The 9,924-nt window shown below is 38.3% G+C and overlaps 2 protein-coding genes and 1 long non-coding RNA gene across 3 annotated transcripts; 1 reads left to right on the forward strand and 2 right to left on the reverse strand.

The window, feature by feature from the left end:
• Positions 1-1,736: 1,736 nt before the first annotated feature.
• LOC105689368 (probable ATP-dependent RNA helicase DHX34) lies at positions 1,737-8,192 on the forward strand. The gene is made up of 15 exons (XM_012406333.4): positions 1,737-4,117; positions 4,197-4,363; positions 4,451-4,657; positions 4,727-4,859; positions 4,946-5,094; positions 5,155-5,387; positions 5,471-5,657; positions 5,740-5,934; positions 6,003-6,212; positions 6,295-6,663; positions 6,743-6,918; positions 6,990-7,100; positions 7,175-7,296; positions 7,519-7,777; positions 7,862-8,192. The coding sequence occupies exons 1-15, from the start codon at positions 3,475-3,477 to the stop codon at positions 8,142-8,144; spliced, it is 3,444 nt and encodes a 1,147-aa protein (XP_012261756.2). The 5' UTR covers positions 1,737-3,474; the 3' UTR covers positions 8,145-8,192.
• LOC125499861 lies at positions 6,677-9,912 on the reverse strand. Its single transcript, XR_007276882.1, has 2 exons — positions 9,774-9,912; positions 6,677-6,829 (listed from the first exon to the last, which is right to left on the reverse strand). It is a non-coding gene; the product is annotated as an uncharacterized LOC125499861 (long non-coding RNA).
• Positions 8,142-9,733, reverse strand: LOC105689370 (GPI mannosyltransferase 2). The gene has a single exon (XM_012406338.3). The coding sequence runs from the start codon at positions 9,723-9,725 to the stop codon at positions 8,235-8,237; it is 1,491 nt and encodes a 496-aa protein (XP_012261761.2). The 5' UTR covers positions 9,726-9,733; the 3' UTR covers positions 8,142-8,234.
• Positions 9,913-9,924: the final 12 nt, after the last annotated feature.

Below are 9,924 nucleotides of genomic sequence, written 5' to 3' on the forward strand. Positions count from 1 at the left end.
AAAGACTATAATTTTTTTCTAAACAGGTGTAATAATAAAAAACAATCTAAAATTCTAAGCCTCTGTGAACCGGTCTGATACAATATCTTCTAACGCGATATGGGCACGGGCTATACAACGTCGGGATTTGTTCTTTTGAACTATAATATGACGGGGGTACGCGGGGTACGTGAAAAACGTTTCTCTTCAATTCAGTTTGTATGGTGGGCGTTGAAACAACGTGTACGTACGTACGTACGTACGTACTACGACCCGGGTTATGTTCTACGCAACGTTCAATACGATGGGAACAGTCAATTGGGAAGCAACAATAAATGCAGATTACTCCATCAAGTAAGCGGAAGAAGAACGAGAAGAAAAAGGAGAAATAGAGAGGCAGGCAACAACTCGTGGGCACGGAGACGTCCACGTCCAGGACAATATGTTGTTTCCCTCTCTTATCTATCTCTTAAAGATCCCGCGCGTCGTTCTATCCCTCTCGATCGTTGTCTTCGTCTCGCTCGGACTCTTTAACCTGCAGCATCGCTCTAATGCCGATGAATCGGTACGCTGGTTAAAACAGCCCCCGACCTAATATAACCGCGATCGTTTGTTCTTTGCCGGTATGAAATTATCTATTTTAGGTATGGAGACGAGAACGGAAGGAACTATCGTACGCGGCTCATCCGACAAATTTTTATCTCCCAAGTAATTATCAATAATTATTCTTACTAAAATTCAATACAATCAACTCAATGAATGTACGCAGGGTATGCTTTATTATCAGATTTGAAATTTCTTCTCACGAAAGTTGTCGGAATAATACGGTTTTAATAACGTTCAAATTTTGAAAAAACACGAATCAACCACCACTGAAACTTCATATCTAATTTGGATGAAATTCGGAGAGCGTTATGTGCACAAATAATTTGAACTTGTTCCTTATATGTCTCGAAAAAAATCCTTTTTTTTTTTTTTTGCTCATTCTAATGTCTGTATATTTTATGTATACATACACGTATACGTTATGTATCGTACACTCAAATGAAAGAGAGAGAGGTTCATAAAAACGGTTGTTTACCGTTCATATATCGTGATGCAATTCTGGGTCACGCCACGCAAATATAATAACATATTACCTAGATCATCGCAGCTTCGTATATGCAGTTCGACTCTATATAGATGAGAAAATTATTCATTAGAAATACTATGAGAGTACTCGCGAAAAAATCAGTCAATATTTCAGGCATATAAATAAGATTATATCGTCATCGCGTATGTACAGAGCCCGGGTGCGATAAAATGAAAATCACTGTGCAATGTATGAGAAATAAAAAGAAAGAAATAGTCTCGATTCGGCAAAAAATCACGCAGTGTGTTGAATATGAGCGCGAGTTGCAGGCGGAGGCGGAGTCGAAAGCGGAGGTCAAAGGGCGCGACCAATCACAGCGAAGTGATAACCATTCCGCTTTGATTTTTACATATGTATGTATGCATGTACACGAAGTTAAAGAAGACGATACGACCGCCTCGGAGCCGCCATATGCAGAGAATATATACACGACCTATGTACACATAGGTATATGTAGTCGTATTTACATGCGTACAAAAACTTAATGCGTGAATATTAAACTGTCATTCAATGCAATCTACATCTACGTATATTAGCAATAATACAAACACGCTTTGCTGCCAGGAATAAATATATAATAGAAACTGTTTTTTTTTTCTTCATTCACAATGCAAAAACAGCGACTGAAAAGGAAGAGAGAAAAATAAATTATTGGACTATACAGCAGAGAAGCATTTATTCTTCTCTGAGAATCTCACATGTGGGCTCTGTTAACGCGACAAAATATAGTTGAAAAAAAAACTTCTATCCCGAGATTTGAATCTGGTGAAAACTTCAGTCATGCGGTACAGATCGTTGTCGTCTATATTTATGGTCAGATAATAGTGTAGTATATTCCACTCTCTTTATGATATTCCAAATTTTTGATTATTATATTTTGACATTATGAACTTTTACTTTGTCTGAAAAAAGGGTTGAGACTGTATGCTTTGTACGTCGAATGAACTTGGGAGTTGGAAAATATTTGGTGTAATTTATCACGAGTCCGAGGCCTGCAACGGAAAGAGAATCAATCCAATCGCATGTTTTTATTTTCCATGCGAGCGGTAACTCAACGAATCGGGATCGGGACGGTCGAATTGAATTGAAGAAATAAACGCGATATACAGCCATGAGAAATCGCGTGGTGTTAAAGGAGGATACACAAATGCGTCGTATGTATTAACGAAAAAAAAAAAAAAGGAATGGAAAGGAAAAGAACTCTGTGAACGTCGTCACCGCGACGCGCATAATCGCTAGATTTGTACTTGTCCGACCTTCATGGATATTTCATTACACATAGTGTATGTGTATATGCAACCTAATGCTGTGCTTTCAATCGGGAATTTAATCGGGTGCTTGATTGCCATTGATTTATTGATTCAAGACTGTTTAATACTTGCTGTCAGAAGAGCCGTAAACTAAAATCAACAATGTAATTTACCACATCGCAGAATTTTGTTCAACCAGCTAATCTGACTAAATTTTATTCCGAACCTCGAGGCAAGTATGGAGTAAAATTGGAACGAAGTTGCAATGTGCAAAAAATGGGAGATATGCGGTCCACGATCATCCGAATTGTAGCTTCCAGCGATGCAGGAATGCACCCTGGGTTGCATATGTTTTGGGTACGACGAAATTCGCGTTGGAGCTTTCGTACGGATTTACAGCCGATATCTTAACTAAAATCTCATTTCACGGTTCTCAAGTCTTTGCACAGAATTTGAAAACAATGAAGAATGCATCGTAGAGCCAGAATTTCATCCCACAAGCCCACACATTCTTGATGTGGCTTGAAAATCATTCCAGATTTTTTAATCCTCGCCGATGTACAGGCACTCGGCATAAAACCTGGAGACAAATGATCCTGATAAATCACTACATCAATTGCAATAAGTTACGCCACACGAAATATTCAAACGCTAACAACAGAAGTAGAGAACTATAGAAACAGGTGCGAAGCCTTATACTGACGAATATTTTATTATTGTTCGCAAAATTTATTTGAAACATTGTCTGGAAACTTTGTAATATCACAATTTTAAGCATACAACAATTAACTGTACTTGCCTGTGGTGAGGATACAGTGCTCTTGATCGATTGCCAAAATCTAAGTTATTACCCGGCAATTCAAATGTTCCGATTTTTCAATGATTCAAATTTACGATAATTCAGTCGATTCGATCAGCTGACCAATCACGCAAGCTCGCGGATAGCATGGAGCTTTCAAAATGAACCAATTGACAGACTGCGCGAATGAATGCGCATTCAGTTTATGACCGAATACATAACCAAATGAGAACTGTCAAAGTGTCAAAAACATTCAGGAACATCTAGTGTTGACGAATAAGTAGTTATAGATAATCATATACAAATTTTTTACCATGAGCTATTCACATGGATCGAGAAGAATCAGGAGAGATAGCAGGTCGAGTTCATCGAATAAACGAAAAAGAGATGGAATCGAGGACAAAAGTTTGAAACAATCCTCAGGAGAGGATCCAGACTCCTCGTTTCTGAAATATCGTTACGAATTGAGCAAGGTATTCTCAGCTCATCCCAATCTGGTACAAGACTTGGAGGATTTCTGGATATTTGTTAGGAAGTATGAAGCTGCGGAAAAGAAACGAGGGAAGACAGAACGGGTGGTGGAAATACCTGAGGTTTTGTCGAGCTCAAAAGATCTACCAACTGGCTACCACAGATCATATTGTTTGAATTTCAAACTAAATTTAGGTTTTGGAGAGCTCTTTGCGAGAGTTCCAAATACTCGAGATCTAACGGATCAGCAGATGTTAAAGTTTCAAGAGATTATTAATCTCTACTTAGACTTTAAACAAAAAGAAAAATTCTCCAAATTGAAGAAGCTCAGAGAAACACAAGCCAATTTACCTGTATCACAATATCGCGAGGAGATTGTAAACGCGGTTAAAAATGAACGAGTTGTCATCATTGCTGGAGATACTGGATGTGGAAAGTCTACGCAGGTCCCCCAATACTTATACAAGGCTGGATTTGGCAAAATAGGTATGTCATGGTTCAAGACGGTTAATATCCAGATGGTATGTAATAGCTGTAATTAATTCCACTCCTGTTGTTGTTTTAGCTTGCACTCAGCCACGAAGAATAGCCTGTATATCTCTGGCTAAAAGAGTGGCATATGAAACCCTGACGGAAAATCGGACCGAAGTTGGTTACCAAATAAGATTTGAAAAGCAAAGGAATCAGGAGACCAAAATAACTTTCATTACAGAGGGATTGTTACTGCGCCAGGTGACCGCAAAGATTTTCTTTACCAATATTTGCATATTCTTAAAGTAGAGCAGCTAACTAATGAGAAAAATTTCTTGCCCAGAACAGGTATCTGGTGAAATAGGACTTTCTCATTACGACGTAATTGTTCTTGATGAAGTACACGAACGACATTTACACGGTGACTTTTTACTCGGCATAATGAAGTGCGTAATTAATCAAAGGAATGAATTGAAACTAATTCTGATGTCTGCCACTATAAATATACAGTTGTTTAGCAACTACTTCGCTAAAGAGGCAGTGAAAGTGATACAGGCAAGATAATCGACGGATGGATATTGTATAACACCAAATCAATGTGCTCATAATCATTTCTGTTGTTAGGTTCCAGGGAGGCTGTATCCCATACAGCTGCATTACAGGCCGATAGCAATAGACGATCTACGCCAGAAAAATGATAGATTCAACCCAAGTCCCTATGTGCAGATAATGCAAATGATTGACAAAAAATATCCACGTTAGTTTCACTTCATTTTGGTGTGAACCTTATAAACGATCTGCCAGCCTGAATAGTTGTCTCATGTTTTATAACATATTATACAGAAGAGGAGAAGGGGGATTTGCTGATATTTCTAAGCGGGATGAGCGAGATCACTGCAGTCGTCGATAATGCAAAAGAATATGCCTCAAAAACCAAGAATTGGATAGTCCTACCTCTGCACAGCACGCTGTCTATCGCAGAACAAGATAAGGTATTCGTTTTACCATAAATCTTCAACAGAACGATTAATATCGCTCTAATTTATTTACAGGTCTTCGATTACGCCCCGGATAATGTACGTAAATGCATAGTATCCACAAACATTGCGGAGACATCAATTACAATAGACGGAATAAGATTTGTGGCCGATAGTGGAAAGGTGAAAGAAATGAGCTACGATCCAATCTGCAAAATGCAACGACTAAAGGAGTTTTGGATAAGCAAGGCAAGTGCTGAACAAAGAAAAGGAAGAGCCGGAAGAACAGGGCCGGGGGTTTGCTACAGGTAAAAAGAATATAATTGTAATGTTAAACCATTGTTATTTACCTATTACATTCCGCACTATTTTGACCTTGTGTTATCGCCAGACTTTATTCTGAAGAAGAGTACGAAGCTTTAGAGAAATACTCGACTCCTGAACTACAAAGAGTTCCATTGGACTCGTTGCTCCTGCAAATGGTCTCTATGGGGCTACCGGATTCTAGGAAATTCCCTTTTATAGAACCCCCACCCCCAGAAAGTATTGAAAACTCAATTCTTTCACTAAAAGAGCATGTGAGTTCAGACATTTCAACTCTCTGTCATTCTTCTTTATAAAATAAATAATTCATTTATTCAGAGACGTACATATTTTCAGGGCGCGTTAACAGATGATGAAAAGTTGACTGTGATCGGAAGAACTCTGTCGCGCTTACCTGTTGATATAACTATTGGCAAAATGTTGATAATGGGATCTTTATTTCACCAAGTTGAGCCAGTTCTATCTTTAGCTGCTGCTCTCAGCATTCAGAATCCGTTTACAAACAGAGCGTACAGAGATACAGAATGTGAGGTAAAAGAAAATAGAAAAAAAAAAAAAAGGGTGGTACTCATGAGTATCTCGTCTAACAAACATTACAGAATTCGAGAAAGAAATTGGAATCCGATCACGGGGATCCCATAACGTTATTGAACGCTTACAAAGAGTGGCTAGAGGTGAAACAGGAGAGCAGTCGCGATTCGAGAGGTACTTCTAGCGTGAGTAGAAAATGGTGCAAAAGACGTGGCCTGGAAGAGCAAAGGTTTTATGAGATGACCAAATTGCGGACACAATTCAAAGAACTGCTTCAAGTGAGTGACTCTAAAATTGCTAACACTTATAAACTTTTTTTACATCTAACGCTTTCATAGAACATTAATTCGTTCTTCTCAGGATTGTGGTTTGCTAAAAAATACACAAAAACCAAGTGCCTCTATGACTAGCACAGAGCGGATGCTCAGACATGGAGAAATGAAATTATTGAAAACGTTGAAGCGTACTTACAAACAAGCAGCTCCTAGGAAAAGAAAGGAGTTAAAAATAGACCTGTTCGACATCCAAATGGAAGACAAAGATGAAAATGAAGGGGAGATTGACATAAAGGATGTGGAATTTAGGATGAGAAATGATTCATCTCAAGTACAGAGCCTCCTTACAGCAGCTACAGCGTGTAGTTACAAAGATTTAATGATGTTGAAACTAATTTTATGCAGTGGCCTCTACCCACAGTTTGCCTGCGCCGATGAATTCAACTACTGTAAAGTACGAGAACCACTCTAGATAAATTTTTTATTTATTTTATCTTTTGTCTTACATTATAAAATCCTGCGTCAAATTTCAGTCGACAAGCGAGCAGCTTTTTCACACAAAAGCCAAGCCGTACATCGCTCTCCACCCAATGAGCTTCTTTGGTAACCATCCACAAATTCTGCAATTAGAAGAACCAGATATTTTATCACTTCCTTGGTTCAAATCCAAGTCTCCACTTAGCCCAAAGCATCAGCTGCTGGCATACTTGTAAGCAATAATATTCGAATAGCACATACCATAAAGTTCATATCATTAATAATATATCCCTCATTATATAGGTCCCTTTTAGAAACAACAAAACCCTATTTAGTAAACACTTTGAGGATGCCGGCAGCCCAAACACTACTACTATTTGCTCATGACATCGATACGAACTACACATTCTCAATGTAAGAACGTTTGCTGAGTTAAAATTATCGTATTTGAGGTTACAGAAATAATGAATAGTTTGAAATTGTTCTAGTCTGGTTTGCGACGCATGGTTGAAGTTGGAATTTCCAATGCCAGATAGCGGGCAAATATTGCTGATGAAAGCTACCAAATTAAGACAAAAATGGGACACACTTTTGAACCAAAGATTGCAAGGTAAGGAACTGAGTATCTCAGTTGAGTTATGTACAAATCATAAATGTATTTAAAAATTCCTCTAGTCGCTAATACACATGGATAAGCTTAAAATCTACAGTATTTGGTCTTTAACAATCATTTGTACCTCAAGTTATAACAACAATTAGTAGTTAGTTCTGAAGATAATTGAAATACAATTCTCAATATTATTTTTTATGATGTTATTACTTGATTTTGCAGAAGCGGAACCATCAGTTGCTTCAAAAAAAAACACCAGTCAAATCGAATACGAGCTCAGTCAAGAGCTGACACAATTCATGCACACCACAGTGCCCTATACAATAAAACGCTTACTTCCTGCAGATCTAAAGACAATTTACGTCGGTCGGGGAGAAAATTCGGACAAAATAGACCCCAATCCTTTCCAGAGCGAGTTTGACTGTGAAGCAAATCCAATCAAAGGTGGCGTACGATTGACCGATAATATCACTTTCAATTGGTGAGTTAGGATGGGTTGCCAAAGCACTTTATCGCTCCTTGTTCTGACATTTGACTAACTATTAATGTGTCTGTTTTTTTACAGTCTACTTGAGTGCGACTGGAGTGATAAACTGGCTGTGGATATGATCGAGACTGAATGGCACTGCCCAAATTGCAGCCGCAATATGATTGTAAGCAGCATCGAAAAATTACAGCACCAAAGTATGTGCTTGAGTGGGATAGCTAGCCAAGAAATCGATAACACATCTACTGAGCCAGTTGTGGAGAAAAAACCGAATAGTCAGGCTTACGATTGTCCAGATTGTAAGAAAGTAATTTACCTTACACCTATAGAAATACTTAGGCACAAAAGACAGCACTTGTAGCACTTTGTACATAGATTTATTTTTTAATAAACTACATTAAATGAAAAATCAATGACTTCGTTCTTATTTTGGTGGAAAAACTCATTATCCTTACGTCCAGGGAAGGAAATTGGGGAACAATATACAACCCAGAATTAAGTACCCAAGAAAGTATGAAAGAATCAAAACGTCATTTTTGGAGTAACTTTTTTGGAAGAAAAGAAAGACCCTCCATTTTGAACAACAATTTTCAGGTGATTCAATATCTCTGAAATGTTCATTTCTACTCTCTGACTTACTTGAGATATCTGATGCGCAATACCAGTAAAGAAGAGGACTGGCGGAGCACAACAAACGCGTGCTGACTTGGATATGCACAAATAGAATGCAGAATATTGTCAGAAATAGTCCATGAATTACAAATACGAACATGTCCCCTGACTGTGCTGTATATTTAAATCTTTCTTTGCTTTTACCAATACTAGAGAAGCTTCCTAACGTGTACAACTCAACTCTATGCTCATTCAGGTATTTTAAACTATGACTTAGTATGATAAACAGAATGGGAGAAGCAAGAAGAAAATTAGGTATTTGTTTAACATTGTAATACTGCAATAAACCGACATCCCAATATTTTTTTTGAACATATGAATATGCAGTGGGAATCTGATCCTCGCACCAAGGCGGATTTGTAGTACCAGCTAGTAGAAATCCTTTCTCTAAGCCATAATCACGCACAGGAATTGGCATCTGCATTTCATTACCCAGACAGAATAAACTGTAGTTATATAATTGGAGTAAAACATAAGGTATGATGGACAAAAATACGATATTGAGAAACCAAGCAATGGCACTTAAAATAGAAGCGCATCCATAAGGCAAGGATGACTCTCTGGGCTGGTTTTGAAAGTTCTTACTCACTCTAGGAAGAACTATCTTCAAAACACCCCTGATCAGAGAGTATAAAGGAAAGCCCATGTTTATCAACCCATTAGACCTAACAAGTGTTGACAGTGCTATAGGTAAATAAATAAAAGCATTGTCTTCGGTGTATGCTAGCATTACGTTGAAAGATAGATAGGCGAACATTGCCTCTGAGTAAAAAGCGGTAAAAAATATACTAGCAGGATTGACGCAGTACAAAATTGCAGCCTTGTAAGCCAGGGCTGTATCCTTCAACACGTTTTTACTGAGATCAAAAAAAATTGTCGCCGATTTGATGAAACAAACAAAATTTATCAACGTAGCTACGATCATTGTGAGACTATGTCGATTCAGAATAGGTAATATTATAGTCAGAATCTTTGCTACGCATCTTACAGCGATCGGATACAGAGGAGAGAATGCCAGAGTATTTTCGTACGTATAGCCGTACTTTGCGATGTGAATAAAATATTGGGAATCCCATCTAAAAAGACCACTCAGTACATAATCAACCGTCCTATCTAAAACCGATGTAGTTTCCCGGTCAGCATCCACCGGACTGATAAACACTCCTGCGTCGTGGTCTGGTAGCACTAAGTTTGATATAAATTGTAGGAAAATAATCCCTAGGCGGGAGATTACCGCGAACCAAATCACTTTTTCTCTCGGTTCGTACATCCTACACGAACTTCAAGTTTTAGGAATACTTTGGTAAATCACATAAACCTTATTTCGAAAGGCTTGCGGCGAGCAGTCGGTGGTTTCCTGTCTCTTATCTAAAACGGGAACCTCCAAATGATATCTGGGTAACAAAGTTTCCTCTGAGTAGGGCGTGGTATTCAGTCAGTAGATGTGTGTTCGTCGCATGCACACCCCG

This window comes from Athalia rosae, chromosome 2 (genome assembly GCF_917208135.1).
Source record: "Athalia rosae chromosome 2, iyAthRosa1.1, whole genome shotgun sequence".
NCBI lineage: Eukaryota > Metazoa > Arthropoda > Insecta > Hymenoptera > Athaliidae > Athalia > Athalia rosae.

Bases quoted from the DNA above. Each gene is read 5' to 3' on its own strand.
- LOC105689368 (XM_012406333.4), top strand. From the start codon at position 3,475: ATGAGCTATTCACATGGATCGAGAAGAATCAGGAGAGATAGCAGGTCG. The intron at 5,658-5,739 runs GTGAGTTCAGAC...ACATATTTTCAG, and splicing joins TTCTTTCACTAAAAGAGCAT to GGCGCGTTAACAGATGATGA. The intron at 6,213-6,294 runs GTGAGTGACTCT...CGTTCTTCTCAG, and splicing joins AATTCAAAGAACTGCTTCAA to GATTGTGGTTTGCTAAAAAA.
- LOC105689370 (XM_012406338.3), bottom strand. From the start codon at position 9,725: ATGTACGAACCGAGAGAAAAAGTGATTTGGTTCGCGGTAATCTCCCGC.